The sequence below is a fragment of the Ambystoma mexicanum genome, chromosome 9 (assembly GCF_040938575.1).
Source record: "Ambystoma mexicanum isolate Mex_15411 chromosome 9, UKY_AmexF1_1, whole genome shotgun sequence".
Lineage (NCBI taxonomy): Eukaryota > Metazoa > Chordata > Amphibia > Caudata > Ambystomatidae > Ambystoma > Ambystoma mexicanum.
In genome coordinates, this window is record NC_090931.1 from 1,542,323,874 (window position 1) to 1,542,342,619 (window position 18,746).

Sequence of the window (18,746 nt, forward strand, 5' to 3'; positions counted from 1 at the left end):
GTTCCCCCTGCTGTTTAATTAACCTCTATGCCATGTGTTTACTCAATTTCTACTCTATCCAATGTGAGCTAAACATGCAGCTCATCCATTGTAACTACAATATGTATTTATCTGTCCTATAACTACAGGCGAAGCTGTGGCATGCAACCACTTGTGTATCCCATTTTCATTGTAATCTGCATGCCTCTTCTTTGTAACATCACCACGATGCCTAAGGGCTTCTGTATATTCTGTAAATTCTAATAAATAAAGGGTTTTCATGCATTCAAGCCTTTCATTTCTACTAGGAATTGCGCATTCCTTGCCAAACTACAGTAGGCACTACTATTTGATCAATACAATGCCCCTTCTCTGGGCACTCATGGACAACTCCTTAATAAAATAAAAAATATGTATCACCAGAATAATGCCTCTAGGCAATACTGAATATTCCCATACAGAAGCCTCTCATAAGCCAGGTGAAAAGCACACTGGCTATCAGTAAACAAATGCATTCCTTTATTAAACTCATGGGCAGCACACAAGATGCCTTTTTGTCCACACCCTTTCATACCTATCAGACCCTCAATATATATGCCTGCCTTTAAAAATCCACAACTGGGGGACCCAGCTTTAACCATCCGGCTCCTAAAAACTGGAATGCCCTCCCACCGGCACTAGGAAATGAAGGATGCTTACATTGCTCTCCTCAAAATGCTGAAAACATTCATGTTTAATCAAGCCTCTTCCTGATCTCATGATGAATAGCTAAGCTGGCTACGACAATTCCATCCATGTGCTAATTCTGCTCTTGTTCAATGTATTCCTGTACCATTGCATCCTCTGTACGCGTGCCATAAAATGCCCCTGGGCTAATGTGCGCCTACATGTTTAAATAACTACCACTGAAAGGTGCCTATTAAAATTACACCACAGCTGACACTTTTTCCTCAAAAGACTGCTAAACCAATGCCACATCTATAATCTAAAAAGCCGTCTTTGCTACATGGATACACAGTCCCAATGTCTTATCTGTTTTATCATTAGACCAAAAATCGTTTTTTCTTGCCATATTTCTCCTTGTATTCCAAAACCCTAGTGCCACTTAACTCTTCTAAACACATCTGACCATCCTCTGGGGCTATCCCACTGTGAAACACATTAATTTTTCTGTTTTGCAAAAATATTTCTTATTTTTAGGTTGACACCTTTTATTCCCAGGTGCCTCTGTGTACCCTGTGTTTGCGTATTGCTGAGCCTACATGTACACTCACTGACTCGTCCTCTGCACTAAATTCATTTTGCATTGTAATGCACTTTATAATAAATGCAACGTATAAACCACACTCGCTTGAGCATTTTCCAGATCACTAAAATTGCTTAACAATTACACCAGCTGTTCACGTATCTGATATGCCCATGCATCATGCAGTGTTGTCTCTCTTGACTTACTTAATCTATGGTTTTCGAGGGTGTTCAACCTATCAGTGCTTTAAAGTAATACCACTGAATATGTAAGGTGTTATATGACTGCCAAATAACATGACATAACATATTTGGTCTTTTCACCATATATATATATATATATATATATATATATATATATATATATATATATATATATATATTAAAATACTGTATCTAGGTTATTTCTCTGCTACAAAATAACCAGCACGAGTCAATAATAAAACATAAATGCAGAATATAATGACCCAACCAGGTCCGAGCCCTGCGTCCACCAGACGTGGGCCACGCAAACACTCTTCTCTGACAGTAGTTCAAAAATGCGCGACAATGCTCGACAAATGCCTCGTATCTACAATCTGCATTTGGCACATGCTTTTGATAACTAAAGCCTTCTATAAATGTGGCTCTTGATGCGCATTCTGCATTCCTTCAACATGGGCCAATTTCCTTAACTTGGCAATGTTATCGTCAGAGCCGACGCTGCATTCCTGGGCAAAGCCCTTTCGTTTGAGCTCTCGCCTTGCTTTTAAGCAAAACGAAAACACAATTGCTATTCGTGTGCCAGTCTGCCCACTTCGATTTGCACATAGCAACACTGTTTTAAATCTCACGTTTCTTAACTGTGCGCTTTTTTCAATCTACAAAACAAATGTGTCTACACTTTAAAATTTATTTGCTAAAGATGCGCTTAGTTTCAAACGCACAAACAGACTGGAATTCCACAATACTGCACTTCTTATCTGAACCTCATTAAATAATCCCTTCTCATTTCCACCGTTCCTTTCCCATCAATCACTGTAAATCCAACGCGATTCTCTGTTCACACAAGGTTTCTAAAGGTCTCAATCTCTCATTCTGTCTTTCACTGTAACTTTGGCACTTAAATGCAAAACTCTACCGTACTTAACACGGTCCATTCATTATCTTGTCTAGTACTAGAAACTTTTAACTCCATAGTTGCTAGTTTGAATTTATTTTTGTTTTTGTGATGGTTACAAGTGCTAAAAGCTTTTTACACTTATCTCAGAACTGTTTTGACTTTTTTGAGATGAAATCACCACAAATGTGTGTGCCTTAAGTCATAGCATCTGATCATCTACATTGTTTTATTTTTTCACGCATTTTCAAAACCTTGGCTGAACGCCAATTTTTTAGATTTAGCTTGAAAATATAATTTTTATATTATTTCCAATGTTTTACAGTGCACACAGACAGTTACGCCATAAAATGAAACAAATGAACAGCCATAACATATAACAGTTAGACACACAACATAACATGACATGACAAAAAAATCAGACAGACTTCGCCGGCTACATTTAAGTGCACTTCCTAGTGTCACCTGCCTCTGAAGGTACACTCCTACCCCTATATATGTGCGTTCGTTACAAAATGTGAGTTCACCCTTTTCAAGGAATCTTTAAATTCTCTTGGTCTCCTAATCGCCCTATTCAGTGGGCTCTGGGTGCAAAAACTCCATCTATCCATCTTTAAACGCTAGGCAAATGGGCGTATCCTCTCTCCCTCGTGTGTGTGTGTTCCCCGGTATCTCCTCTTCTCAGGTGTCCTCCCGGTATCTCTCTGTTGCTCAGGTACCTTGAGTCAATATTTTTTCTCTTATATATACACATTATACTCTTGTTCTTATGTTATTTCTGTTCATATCCCACCTCCCTCAGTTACCTTTTGCAGGGGTCCCCCATGAATATTTTAGTCTTGTGATTTTTTTAAATGCTGTTAATTTTTTGTTTTTTTGCCCCCAAATCTGGACTGCCATTGTTATTTTTCCCTGAAAAGTTACCACAAATATATATGTATTCCCCTTTCTGCCATACTGTTCTCCTTCCCCGTGTCCCTGTCCCTTCTTTTCTATCGGCTAGGGCAGCTGCAGTCTGCAGTCTGCCCCATCCCTATATTATTTTCTATCCCCTTTACTCCACTCTTATCTTGGGCAGAACAGTATGGCTCACCTTAGTCTCTTAGTCTTGATTGTCCAGGTTATTTTTCGGCTTGAAGAGATGTTCAGTATTCTGTTCATCATCCTATCCGTCCTGGGTTGGCTCGCCAAGTGTTCTTGAAGTGCTAATACCGCGATCGTGCTCTTTTTCACCTCTTTCCATTCTGTCTGGTTCTCCTGGACGTTCAGGGGCCCTCTGTCACTCTCTGGGGCTCTCTGTTACCCTCTGGGACCCTTTGGCATCTCAGCAAAAGCAATTCAAGCAGCAGGCAAGGAGGCAGAGTCAGGTTCATCAGGTTTTATTTCATGTCAGGCTGACATAGAGCACAAACAACATTGTTGTCAAGTACACAAACCCCTCTCCCAACTAAAAACTGAGCTCCCTTTTATATCTGTCAGAGAAAGTGGATTCAAACCCCCACCTTTTCTAAACATGTCTAGGCAAAGTTCTCCGCCGACTACATTCGCGCACAAGGCAATTATTTCTTATCTGTTTAAACCTTCAAAATGAAATGCATTCTGGCACCCACCCTAGGACTTTCCCGGTCACTCTACCCTAAATATGGTCAGGCAGCTGTTTCCCTTAGCTGCATTTCCAGACACGGCCCAATGAACTGTCTGTTTTCAGCACTTAGCTGTTTTTTGCAGGCCAATGCGACCTTGAACTGTTCAACTCAAGTCAAATATATTATTTTACTTGTATAAAGGCATTGTCAGTTAAAGGCATTGTTGGTTACATAAATGGCAGAGTTCTTTTCTGTCTGGGTATAGGAAAAAACATACCATTTTCCTACTCAATTTCTAGGCTATGCATTCTGTACCATGCCTACTTACTAAACCATGATAAAAGCATTTTTGACCTTATACACATAACACTATTAAAGGTACTAATGTCTTTTAACCCTGTGAGTCTAGTTTCACACATTTACCATACTAAATCATTCCATACAAATGTCTCTGCCTGGCTTTAAGTGGAGGGTGGGGGGGTCTGCCCCCTACTGCATTCAGTTGTTGGTACCTCATCTTCATTTCAGCACCTCCATTACAGATGGTAACAAAGTTTCAGAATGCCCAGCATCTGCCGGCCTTCGATTTCCTCAGGTTGCTCTGCCTTGTGGCATCCTGCATTTTTCTGGTGCCAGAGGCCAGATTGAGGATGAGATTCCTTTTAATGGGCCCTTAGAACCCAATGGTCCCAATTTCCTGGGATATGTCAGATTTTGTGCAGGTTCCACCCAGAGTGGCTCAGGATCTGCTATGGTGGGCTTGCAAAGAAAATATCCTCAAAGGAGAACCTTTTTGGCAACCATGGCGGGAGATAACAGTAGTGACGGACGCCTCACTCACGGGTGTCAATCAGCGGTCGCTGGTCTCCATTGGAGTCCAAACTACACATCAACCTGTTGGAGCTGAGGGCTATCAGACTAGCACGGAAAGCCTTTCTGCCCTCTAATGCCCTAATAATGACGGACAACACAGTGGCCATTTACTACCTCAACAAGAGAGGAGGTGTAGGGTCACTACCACTGTGCAGAGAGGCAATGCAGCTCTGGTTCTGGGCAATACAGGAAGGAATCTCTCTGTCGGCAGTTCACCTAGCCGGAGAGTAGAACACGGCAGCGGACGCTCTGAGCAGGCAGAGCACAGTGGCCCACGAATGGGAACTAGCTCAGGAAGTCCTTCAAGAAATCTTCAACCTTTGGGGAACCCCTAAAGTGGATCTGTTCGTGACCAGGGTCAACAGGAAGAGCGATCAGTACTGCTCAAGGGAATTTCCCCCAAGAGGAGCTCTAGGAGACACGTTTGTGGTGGACTGGGAAAGTCCACTTCTGTACGCATTTCCTCCAGTCCCCATGATCAGGAGAAAGTTCAGGAAAACCATAATCCTAACTGCCCCAGATTGGGCGAGGAGAACATGGTACCCGGACCTTCTAGACATTCCCATCTGCCCTCCAATAAGTCTTCCAGAAAGAGAGGATCTCCTCGCAAGAGGTAGGTTGTGTTCTCCATCCAGATGTCAAAACACTCAGCCTTCACGCTTGAATTCTGAGAGGCTGAGATATAAGGATTGGGACCTCCCGGACAACGTAGTGGACATTTTGCTTTCGGCCAGAAGACCATCAACAAAGTCCTTGTACCGGTGTTGTTGGAACAAGTTCAGTAACTGGTCTAGGGACAAGAATGCGGATCCTTTCCTATGTAATACTTCTATGGTACTCTCTTTCCTGTTACACTTGGCCAATTTGGGGCTCCAAGTTGGCACTATAAAGGGATACTTAGCAGCGCTATCTATTTTCAAGCGTTCCTCAGAAGAGGTATATTATTTTAAAATGCCCTTAGTTATTCAATTTCTGAAAGGGCTCACAAATGTGTACCCTCCAACACCCTTTCAGGTACCCATCTGGGATTTAAATTTAGTTCTAAAATTTCGCACATACATCCCGTTTGAACCATTACATTATTGCCCGTTAAGGCTCCTTACTTTGAAGACAATTCTGCTAGTGGCAATTACATCAGCCCGCAGGGTGAGTGAGTTGCAGGCGCTCTCTTGTAAGCCTCCTCACACCATTTTCCATAGGGACAAAGTTACTCTTAGGGTCAAACCCTCTTTTTTACCACAAATAGTCTCTGACTTCCACCTGTCACAGAAAACTTTTATCTTCTTACTAACCTCCTCCGCATGCAAGTAAGGAGGAAGAAAAGCTACACAGACTGGACCCGAAAAGGACTCAGTTTCTATATCTCCAGATTGGCTAAATTCCGGCAAAGTGCCCAACTTTGTGTCTGGTATACTGGACGCAAATTGGGTCTAGCTGTATCGAAATAGACGCTATCCAGATGGATAATTTTTGCAATTTCTGAATGCTATAAATTGGCTGGGATAGAGCCTCCAGATGGGCTAAGGGCCCATTCAACTAGGGGCATGGCGACTTCAACGACTCTTCAAAGGGGTGTTCCAGTGCTAGATATTTGCGCAGCGGCCACCTGTTCACCAATGCACACCTTTGTAAAACACTATTGCTTGGATTCAACATCATCTAAAGGTGGCCTTTTTGCAAAAGCCGTTCTTCACACGGTTCATGATTAACATTTCTGGCACTCCCTCCTCCGAATTCTTACTGCTTTGGGAGCCTATCTAAGATGAGGAATATGTGGGAGGACACAATCCATTAGAAGAACAAGTTACTTACCAACTGTAATGTTCTTTTGATTGGATGTTTCTCCCACGTATTCCTCATCGACCCTCCCAACCTACCCCGCCATGCAGTTTACGTGAGTTGCACACTAAATTCCTTGAGAGCCGAGGGTCAATGAAAGCCTGGTCAACTGATGCGGCTGACCATATCGTAAAAACCGAACTGAAGCTAACGGGCGCGGCTATAGCCCTTTATACTGCAGATGACATTGACGCTCGACAGTGGCCCTCGTGGGACATGGACACCGTGACCTCGGAGCACAGCGCCCTCTGGTGAAAATACATTTCCGAAGCAGCAAACTGGAAGATCCGTATATCTAAGATGAGGAATACATGGGAGGAACATCTAATCGAAAGAACGTTAAAGTTGGTAAGTAACTTGTTCTTCTCTGTTCTTCTGTGTGGATCCCAAACAGGCTTTTCTTTTCACCTCACTTTGGCAGGCCTGGTTCACTACCCTGCCAGGTACTGCCACGCTGTTAACCCAGGAGGCTATTTGTTATTAGATGTGGGTCCCAGACCTGTCCTTTGTCGCCTTTCAGCCCTTCTGGTGTCCCACCTATGGTCCTGGCAACCTAGATACCTAGAGGGTACTTGCCGGTGCTTTCCGGTCGGTTGCTATGCCTTTATGGCATCCTGCATTTTCCTGGTGCCAGAGGCCTGTCTGAGGATGAGATCCCTTCAGTGGGCCCTCGGACCAATAAGCCCTCGGATCCCAATAGTCATAATTCGCTGACAGGATGACAGACCTCCTTCAGGTCCCGAGCAAGGTCGCACAGGATCTCCTCTGGTAGGCCTGCAAGGAGAATTTGTTGAAGGGAGAACCAGTTTGGCAACCATGATCTGAGATGACAGTAGTTACGGATGTCTCCCTCACAGGTTGGGGAGCTCATGGAAACAATCTGACAATCGGCGGTCGTTGGTCTCCATCAGAGGCCAGACTACACATAAATTATTACGTCTGAGGGCAATCAGACTAGTGCTGATGGCCTTTTGGCCCTCTGTACAGAGGAAGTACGTCCTGACAATGTCAGACAACACAGTGGCCATTTATTACCTCAACAAGAGAGGTGGTGTAGGGTCACTACTACTGTAGCTGGAGACTAGAACACAGCGGCTGGCAGGCAGAGCACAGTCTCTCACGAATGGGAGTTGGCTCAGGAAGTCCTTTTACAGGTCTTCGCCCTTTGGGGAACCCCTCAAGTGGATCTGTGCGCGTCCAGTATCAACAGGTAATGCGACCAGTTATGTTCCAGGGAATTTCCTCAGGGAAGAGCTCTGGAGGACGCATTCATAGTGGACTGGGAATTTCTACTCCTGTACGTGTTCCCACCAGCTCCTGTCATTCCTCATGTCATGAGGAAGTTGAAGAATATTTGGGAAATCCATGATACTGATCTCTCTGGATTGGGTCTGGAGGGCATGGTAGCCGGACCTTCTGGAAATGTCCATCTGACCTCCAATTCATCTTCCTCAAAGAGCAGACCTGCTCGCTCAGGAGGCAGGTCTCATTCTCCACCCAGAAATCAGAACTCTGAACCTTCACGCTTGGTTTCTGAAAGGATGAGATACAGAGATTGGGATCTCCCGAAGGACGTAATGGGGGTGTTGCTTTTGGCAAGAAGGCCAGCACCAAAAGCTCTATACTGCTGCCGTTGGAGCAAGTGTTGCAGCTGGTGGATAGATAAGAAAAGAGACCGTTTTACTTGTGACACACCATCCATTTTACTTGTGACACACCATCTGTAATCTTCCTTGTTGTATCTAGCCCATCGAGGCTTACAGATTTCCACTACAAAGGGCTATCTCGCAGCACTCTCCATTTTCAAGCGCTCGGCTAAACAAGGCTCTTATTGTAAACTTGCTCTTATTATCCAGTTCCTGAAGGGACTGACAAACATCTTCTCACCGGTTCCTTATGTTATTCTTGTTTGGGACCATAAGTTGGTGTTAAGCTTTATGATTGGAGCTTTCTTAGAGTCCCTTCATTAGTGTCCTCTTAGGATGCTTACTTTGGAGACTGTCTTTCTGACAGCAATCACCTCGGCTCGGAGGGTGAGCGAGCTTCAAGCTTTGTCTTCCAAACCACTGTTTACTACCTTCTATAAGGATTAGGTTGTCCTTCATTTCTGCATTAGGTGGTGCAGTTTCACATTGCACAAACACTGTCTTGCCATCTCTGCATCCACCTCTGCATCCTTCCAAGGATGTAGAGCGGCTTCATGGCTTGGATCCCAATAGAGCGCTGAGCTCTTACATTAGCAGGCTTGCTAGGGTTGGACATGATGATCCCCTCTTTGTGGGCTATACGGGTCATAGACTGGGACAGCCTGCTACTAAACAGGCTTTGGCCCTCATTAAAAGTCCGGCGGTAGCCGTGCCGGTAAATCCAGCAGGCTGCCGCTGGACTTGTAACCGTTACCGGCGCATGGCTTGCTGGTAACACTGGGGTATTACAACACCGGCTGCCGGTAAGTCACGCGCCGGTAACTATGTTCCCCATTCCCATAGAGCCCCATAGGACTCTATGCGAGTGGGGATCACTGAAACTGGCATCGTTAATAACAGTGCCAATGTTTCAGTGAAATCTCTGGGCGGGTGCCGTTCCGCCCGCCAGGCCTGGTGGGCGGAACGGCAACCCGCCCGCAGTCACGTAGTTTGCTGGTCCGGAAACAGTGCTGGTAAGTTTACCGGCACATTGTATCCGGACTGGCAAACTCTGAATGAGGCCCTCTCTCTTGGTGGATTGTTTTGTGCATTACCAAATGTTACACTCTGGCTGGCAAGGAGATCCCTGATAATAATAATAATAATAATAATTTAGCATTTATATAGCGCTACGAACCCTCAAGTATCTGAGTGCTGCTCATTATTACCCACGGTGTGTGGTGCTCATTTATCGTCATCGGAAGGATGAAAGGCTGAGTTTGGCCCTGCCGTGATTCGAACCGGCATCGGCTCTGCACGGATGTCAGAGTGAGCGCTCTACTCGCTGTGCCACTTGACCGGCCTAAGATGGTCTAAGAGCACATTCCACATGGGAGGTAACTGCTTCTTCGGCTCTACAAAGAGGGGTCAGTTGCAGGACATTTGCAGTGCTGCAACCTGGTCTTCGCTTCACACATTTACCAAACATTACTGCCTTGATTCTTTATCAGGTCAGGAGGCTACATTTGGCAAAGCTGTTCTTCTTCACAGCGTAAATAAATCATAAATTCTCTTTATTTCCACCTCCATCTACATACTGCTATGGGAGTCTTATCAGAGATGAGGAATACGTGGGAGGACACAATCCATTAGAAGAACAAATTACTTACCCCTGGTAACGTTCTTTCTACTGGATGTTTGTTAGGACTGATTTTCTGTACTCTGGCCTGGTGGACAGATGTATAGGAGGCCTACCTAGTATAGTGACAGGGACAACTCTGGAAGCTGCAGCCAACGCAGTTCAAGGTAGCAAGGCGAGTGGTGAAGGCTAAGTCTCAAGAGGTGCTGAGCTTGTAAGGGGTCATCGGTGAGTACACACAGTTCCAAAGACAGGGTTTACACTTAGAAAATATGGCCATAGGCTGAGAGAAATTATTTCTAAAAGGTAATATCATAACACTAATAATAGATCCATATATACAATCACTGGAGTAGGGAATAATACATATCAAACCCCTGAAAAGGAAGGTAACAATTAGTATAAGCACTAAAAGTCCACAGAGATATAGCACTAGTTTCAGAAGTCCATCCCCAAGATGTATGGGGCATTGTGCTCAAAGGTTCACCAAAGTTCCCATTTGAGGCTGGGAAAAATGGATGAAGGGTCTCTGGGGTCCAAATGGTAGAGGACAGGTTGTTCTAACTAACAAAAGCATCTGCAACGTTCAGAGTGTTTGTGCAAACAAGCATTGGCAAAGCCAAACTATTACAAAAGTTTAGAAAAGTTATCAAAACTTTTAAGAGGGAGTTAGGGTTCAGGTAAGTATCGCGACAACTCACCCTGTACTCTGGTTCTTGTAAGGACTTGGCGGGTCTGTTTAATAGGGTCTGAGGTCGCTTTTCCCACCATCCGCTTCAGCCCTTGATGCCCAGGGGTGGCAGGTTCAAGCACTTCTCCGGTCGGCGACTAATGCTGGTGCAAGGTATTTAGGTTAGAAAGTGCAAAAGAACTTGATGCAGGGCCCCTCTCGGGACAGGACTGGACGCAGGCAAACAGTTTTTGATGATAGCTACCGATGCACGGCGATGCAAGAGAATTCACTTGCTGCGGTCAGACTTCTCCAACTATCTCAGGTCCCCTTGATTCTAAGACGACGAAATTACGCAGAGGCGAGTCTTAGCACAAGCCGAGGATCTCCCAAGTTCCAGACCTCGACTAAGAATGGTGATGTTTGCAGCACAGTAGCCCAAACTCTTGGCTGGTCAGTCACTGGGCAGTCCAGAGGCACTTCTGAAGGCAGTTCTTCGTAGCACTCAGAGCTGATGTCAAGAATGGATGTTCCCTCCACTCCAGAGTCGCAGCTCCTTCCCGGGACTGCTGGAGATCTTCAACAAGACAGGGTTCTTCCCAGACAGCAGCGGAAGTTGGTCGCCAGGCCTTCTTCCAACCGGTCTCTGGTTTCCTCATGGGTGTTGCAGCTGGACAGGATACATGGCTCCTTCGGTCCTTTTCTTATCCAAATGGCCAGGTAAGAGCTGAAACTCCCACTAGCCAATTACAGATCTGGCACACACGCACACCCCAGCAGTGGTCCAATCAGGACCACTGGTGGCACAACTCACGAATACCACAGAGACACACCTAAACCAGTTTGTTGATTGGGACCAGACTGTTCCAACCCCCTTCCTGGCAGCAAACACCCATGGCCCTGCAGTAGCCCACCAAAATCCTCTGCTCTCCTGGGCACTGGAAGTCCGTATAATGGTCTAACAGGCCAGGAAAAAGAGTTTGGACAAACAAAATACCATGTGGCGCAGCCATGTTTGGACAGTAGCCACAGTTGGTAGCTAAATGCGGTAAGGATAAAGTAAATTACACCAAAAAAATAGCAAAAAGTAACGGCTGCCACCAGCTTGTTCATTTAGCACACCTAGAGTAACCAAAAATCATCTTAGTGTTAGGCTATGGCAAAAAAGAAAGTGTACCCCATTGTATGCATTGTAAGATGCATTGTACAATGATCGCACGTTACCAAAAGAGGCAACAAAGTAACAAGAGTAAGAGAAACAATGTTTCCCAATACTGACAGCCTGAAAGATATGTCAGTTTCCCGCAGATGAGCAAAAGCCATCATTGCAAAAAGAGCAGGATTGAATCAAAAATGAAAGTAGAAAGTTTGGGGGTCCATCGAAATGGAAGGAAAGGTGCTGTAAAGAGAAATGTTTCCTAACAAAGTTCCTCCCACGTATTCCTCATCGCCCTCCCAACCTACCCCTCTATCTTTTGGAGAATTTCTGTTATTTAAACCTTCCTCTCTTTCAACGTCTGGGTTTCTTTGACCTTTGAGACAGCTGTGCTTAAAGGGAAGGAAATGGATGAACTGAGGCAATGGGTGTGGTGCGTACTATTTATACCAGCGTCGACATTATGGCCGAGAACGGGATGGAAGCCTCCGAGGGACCACAGGTTGAGGATGCACAGTGCCCTCTGCTGTCAAAGTTCTCTGAAGCTGCAAGCAGGATATCTGATCTGTCAAAGATGAGGAATACGTGGGAGGAACATTCAGTAAAAAGAACATTGCCCGGGGTTAGTAACTTGTTCTTTTGCAATCCCCCACAGTGCCTTCACTCCTTAACTTGCCACACAGCCCCTCAATCTCGGCTCTGCTCCGTTCTCACTGACCACATCCACAGTGGTTGTAGAAAAGAAAGGGAAACTCCAAGCAGAGTCCCAGCTTCATTTATTTTGTTTTGTAAAACCACATAACCGATAAGCTAGGTTGACTAGTGCCAGATGGAAATCGCAGTAATCGCGTCACTCAAGACCATTAACGCCTAGCCTGTCCGCAAAGAAGTGATTAATGCTACATTTTGAAACATTAAAAACATATGCTCTCCAGATTTGCATTTTTTTTCATTATTACAACGTTAGTTTTGCTTGCTTCCCTGGATTCAACCCAGAATGCTTTTTTGAAGCTCCAGGAACACTTATATTTCTGACTGTATTCAAGTCTATCAGTTTAAGGTTGTTCATGTTATACTGATACGCATGACCATACGTTTGAATTTGCTATGAATGTACAACAAACACTATCTCCAGATTGACTGAAATCCTGAATTTAATTTTGTTCACATTTTTTTCTTTTGTAAAATCACATAACCCGTAAGCTCTGGTGACTAGTGTCGGATGGGAATGGCATTAATCGCTTGACTCAAGCCTGCCGTAGCAGTGCTGGTGGGCCGCTAACAGCCTAGCCCGCCTGTCTGCAAAGAAGCTGTTAATGCAACTTTGCAAAACATTACTTGAAATTATTATTATAGACTTAGTTCTTGCTTGATTCCCTGCATTGACACCAGAATACTTTGTTGAAACCCCATGAGCGGTTTAGAGTTTTACTAATATTATTCACTGTCAGTCTTTTTGTGTTGCCTGTTAGTTTTGTGACCATGCTTTTGCCTTTGCCATGAATGAACCGTAACCAAAACGGACTCAACATTGACTCAAATCTTGCAGACTGTCACTTTTTATCAATTTCTTTAATTGTCTATCCTAAAATCTGCATCAGGTGGCAAATGCGATATGCATACCAAGAACGTCACTATTATTCATGTAATGCGCTTTAAAGCAGTGTGTGGGCACATACCGCTACGTTTGTGCTCTTTATTTTATTTTTCAATATATACAAAATTTGCCCAGCAAGTATTTTTCGTTTATTTGTATTGGCTAGATTTCAGAAGATTTTCCCCATAAATGTTTTATTACTCTTTCCTTTATAATTTAAACCTATAAACTCTAATAAGGTTTGGAAATCCTAATTTCTATTGCAAAATGTCATCTGCTGTACTGTAGGCAAATGCATCCCCTTCGATTCACTCGGCTTCTTAGTACGAAATGGGGCGCAGCTCTAGGTCTGTTGATATTTAGGCTGTATATTGGCAAGCAATAATATCTGGAACCTCTGCTTCTTTCAACAGAAAATGGAGCCATTTCCAAGACGGAGAGCTTCGGACCCAACTCCAGGAGATGCACTGACTGTGATCAGAGCTTCATGGAGAAGTCCCAACTCATGCTGCATATGAGGGTCCACATGAAGGAGAAAGCATTTACCTGCAGCATCTGTGGCGAGAGCTTCAATAACAGGCACGATCTAATCATGCACGGGAGATCTCACGCAGGTGAGGGTGCTTACAAATATATGGAGTATTTTAAAAGCTTCACGCTGAAGTCCAATATGACCCAGAATCACAAGATCCATGCCGGAGAAAAACCCTACGAGCGCACTGAGTGGGATAAGGATTTTAATTCTGTGTCGCACATGAAGCAGCATCAGGCTGCCTACACTGAAGAGAGACCATACCAGTGTGCGGAGTGTGGGAAAAGCTTCACTCAGTCTTCCAATCTGTACCAACATCAGAAGATCCATACTGGGGAGCGAAGATACCAGTGCACAGAATGTACAAAAAGCTTCATTCGTCGTTCCAGTTTATTCAACCATCGGAAAATCCATTCTGGGGAGCGACCATTCCAGTGCCTGGCATGCGACAAATGCTTTACTCAGAGGGCACATCTGGACAGCCATTTGAGAATCCATACAAAGGAGAAGCCCTATGAATGCCCAGTGTGCAAGAAAAGATTCAGTCACTCCTGTAACCTGAGAAGCCATCAGAGGATTCATACTGGGGAGAAACCCTATGCATGCACAGAGTGCAAGAAAAGCTTCAGTGACGCCTCATCCTTGAGGAAGCATCAGATAGTTCATGCAGGGCCGAAACACTGTGAATCTATGCATGCACAAAGTTATATATAAGTTTCAGTGAACACTCATCCCTGAGGTGAAATCCGAGAATTCTTATTCTGGAGAATGCCTATGAATGCACAGAGTGATTTAATAGCTTCAGTAACCCCTGATCCCTGAGGAGTCCAAGAAGTCATACTCGGTAGAATCCCAATTAATGCACAGAGTGATTTAATAGCTTCAGTAAGCCTTCACCTCAGAGGAGGTACCTGAGCATCTATACTGGGGGAAAAGCCTATGAATGCACCAAATGTGCCAAGTAATATAATAAGAGATCCAAACTGAGGAAGCACCAGAAGTCCCACATGGAGGAAAGACTCCAAGGCCACTTCTGTACCACCACCAGCAGAAGATTGATTCTAGGAACAAGTCCTAAGAGTACATGGAGTGCCTTAAACCTTTGTGTGCTCAGACCCCTGAAATACCCATCAAGCCAATGGTGCGAGAGATATATTGCTCAAAGGTTCCCATGACTTGGGGGTACTTAACCCCCCCACCCCTCTTCCAAGTTAGGCTATATGTGTAAGAGCTCACCTTTTAGAACTGATGCATGTCCTTCTGGCAGTTGAAGGGTTCAAACGTGGTTGGTCCAAGATATTTTGAACAGTGCAGGCCCTTTATACAATCAGTAATGGGCCGGTTGAGCGGGCATTACATCTGGTTTATGGCCAACAACTGCAAAGGGGGGGATTCAGTCATAAAATGTGCAGGATTGGCCCCTAGCACTGGACACTGGAAGGAAAATAGTAGCAGAGTTCCACCAATGCACAGAACATTATCCCAGCATGTCCTGACACAGGTTCCCCTCCACAGTTGTATATATTCAGGAAGTGAATGTGGAGATCTAACCCGGGAAAACACATTAAAAAGTAAAATAAACCAAGGCAGACAACAGAATGTTTTTAAAAAGTAATTTAAGAACAAGAATTTACAGAAAAGATAATGGGAGTTGGCAAAAGTGGAAATACAAAGAAGTTGTACAGACACAGCACATGCTTAGAAGTTATCACATGAATTCCAACGAAAAGAAGACTTGGAACGAGACGATAACACAGCATGGTGGACAGAGAAAGGATTGTTTTCTATGTTCATAGGGGAGAAAAAGGCAAATTAGAAGCATGTTGTTTCTGCCTTAGAGCTTGAAAGGCTGCCTCACACCACATGTCTGGATGCAGGGATCTTGTGGCAGGTGGAGAGTACACAGCAAGACACTATGTGAACACATTCAAAGCTCCACCTGGGCCACGAGCCAAACCAATATATAAAGATCCTCTGTAGAGCCCTACAGGCTGCCTCACACCACGTGTTTGCTTGCAAGGATCTTGTGGCAGGTGGAGAGTACACAGCACGACACTATGCAGACAGTGGAACCTCCACGTGGGCCACGAACCAAACAGATACATATAGGTTCTGCCGTAGTGCCCTACAGACTTGCCTCACATCACGTGTCTGGATGCAGCGACCTTGTGGCAGGCGGAGAGTACACAGCACGACCGGGGCCAGGAGCCGAGCAAAGTTCGCAAAACGGACTGTTAAAAACGTGTTGGCAAATGGACACGTTAATTAGAAGATATGGTTCCCAGAAGAAAGAGAAGATGATGAAATACTTAAAGATAGAATGGGAAGCTGAAAATGGCTCACCCATGGTCTGTGTTTTAGAAAGTAGACCCTCGTTTTTGATGTTAGCAAGTCTTCTAAAGATCCTTCATTAAAGAAAACCTCTCTATGGCGTTGGCTCTACTGCTTCTAATAATCTTCCCTCTATGTGATGTCTACAGGGGTGCCTCACATGCCAGATCTTCTCCATGTGAAGCCTTACTGTGTAAGATGGGCCTGCTGCAGCCAGCATATGCATTGTTCACTACCATAGAACACATCCTATATAGAAGCTTTCTCCCTTGCTAAGCATTGTTTTACTTGATTACGTGGCTTAGTAACAGTCCTCCTTCCCTTTTGCTGCCATGTAAAACAAAGATTCATTCTACCTCGGTTTCAAAATACATTTACGTATTAAGGAATGATCATTGCTAAACAATTACACACAGCAGGATGCCTTATCCGTCTTCAGAGTCAATCAATTGTCAATAATATGAGCTTAGTAATCAGTAAATGTTAGACCACTAGCTTTTCTCCTAGCTCTTCGGATGTGATAGGAGAAGGGGAGAAGAGAATGGCAGAGGGGGGCGGGGTTGGCAGCTGTAGGTGGCAGGAGGATGAGGACGGACAGGGGGAAAGGGAAGAGAGAGAGTGCTCAGGTTGTCCATGAGATTTTGCAGTGAAGTGGGTGGTCAATGCATTGCAGAGGGCCTGTGAGGGTGAAGGTGAGGTGGAGACTGCGGAAGGGTTGGCTAGTTCCTTGCAGATTTTAAAGAGTTCAGCCGTGTTGACGTGGGCCCTTGATGTGGGGCCTTTTCTTATAGAGAATAGAGAGTCGGTATTGCCTTTGGAGAACACGACAAGCCGGTTTGTCAGAGGCTGAGCCTGAGTTCTGCCACTTCCGTTCTGCAACTCTGCACTTGCATTTCAGGGCTGCAGGTTCAGTCGTATCAGGTGTTAGGCTTGGAGGCATGTTTCAGGTGGATCCTCATGACTGGGGCAAGAATGTCGAGCGTGTTAGTGATGGCAAGATGGAGGTTACTGAGAACGGAGTCAGAGGTAGAGTCTGCAGTGGGGGCAGAGGGGGCTGAAGGTGGATGCGAAGGCAGCAGCTGACACTTGTTTCATCGGACAGATGTCTGAACGAGGTTGGCAGAGATGGAGGGATTAGGGGGTGTGGTCAGATGGCAGAGAGTACCAAGGTGGGAGGAGAGCAGGGAGTAGTCTGACCAGGGAAGTGAGGCGAGTGGATGCCGTGATTGAGGAGTCAAGGTTGATGTTGAAGTCACCCAGGAGAAGGAGTTTAGAGGTAGATGTGAGGCGAGAGGATGCAAAATTAGCCCGTTCAGAGAGGAACATGGTGATGGAGCCAGGCGGCCTGTAGATAGTGGCAATGGTCAGGGAGGAAGTGGGAGAGATGACCAGCTTGCAGACCAGGCTCTGGAAGGAGGAGTAAGACTGTGTGGTTATGAGGAAAGTAGGGATCCACTGAGGGAAGATCAGGGCAACCACACCGCCAGCAGGGTTAGGGTGAGGCTTGGAGATGATCTTATAGCCATCACGGAGAAGGGAGTAATAAGCAGTTACTGAGCTGGCATTGAACCACATCTCGGTAAGAGCGAGGAAATCAAGGCCAGTGTCTTCAAGGAGGAGGCAGATGTTTGTAGCCGAGCGAGCATTAACTGTGGCTAGATGCAACAGGTCACTGCCTTTAAAGGTTTTCCGAGGAGGCGTACAGGGGCGTGGTACACCAGTCGGAGGAGGGAGTGAGAGGAAGAAGGTGTGGCAGGTGTGGGAAGGAAATTGATGAGGGATGGCAAGCGCTGGTCGAAGAGGAGGAGGTTGGGTTGAGAGCCCTGAGCCATAATAGTGCCATTGCAGTAGAGATTGATATACCTGGATGATAAGCCTGCCAGGAGTACTTCCCATCTAGTGCCACCATTAATGGGTGAAGATGTGAGAGGAGAGAGAGTGGAGATAAGATGAGGAGTCCATAAATCTGGAGAGGAGACGGAGAAGAGGATATCAGTGACAATATGCCTGGTAGTGGCTCTGACATAGTTGTCTGCAATGGGTAGGCCAGGGTTAGTGTTCAGGATGTCCTTTCCTTTCAGACTTCGTGAGACAGGGAGGAAAGCTGATAGTTTAGCCGTTAGAATAGATAAGGGTGGCTGCGGCGCGACTCTTCCTGATTTGGGATCCTGCTTGCTGGCTGCTGGGGGTCCCCCCCCTCACGGATACTTGGCGGAGGGGTCGAGCTGCGGTGCACCCCATCACACCTGGTGCCGCGCTCCCCCGCGCCCCCACCCACCCCTGCCGAGGCTCGCAGCTCGGGGAGGCCTCCCCCGGAGCCCTGATCCGGCGTTATTCTCCAGCTGTGGAGGGGCGGCATATACTGCTGCGGCACGACTTGGCACCGCCTCGGAGGGCATCCTCGGTGCTGCTGCGGCCCGGCCCTTCCTGGTTCACGATCCTGTTTGCCTGCTGCAAGGGTTCCCCCCCCCCTCAAGGATACTTGGCGGAGGGGTTGAGCTGGGGCGCACCCCATCACACCTGGTGCCATGCTCCCCCACGCCCTCCCCCCGCCGACATACACCGCAGGGACCCG

General features: G+C 45.7%; 1 protein-coding gene across 1 annotated transcript in view; it reads left to right on the forward strand.

Annotated features, from left to right (window-relative positions):
• Positions 1–16,271, forward strand: part of LOC138489482 (zinc finger protein 154-like) — a 355,232-nt gene extending 338,961 nt beyond the window's left edge. Inside the window, exon 8 of the mRNA XM_069617219.1 lies at positions 13,722–16,271. Coding sequence (XP_069473320.1) covers positions 13,722–14,554 — 833 coding nt within the window. The 3' untranslated portion in view covers positions 14,555–16,271. The remainder of the gene's footprint in view (positions 1–13,721) is intronic.
• Positions 16,272–18,746: the final 2,475 nt, after the last annotated feature.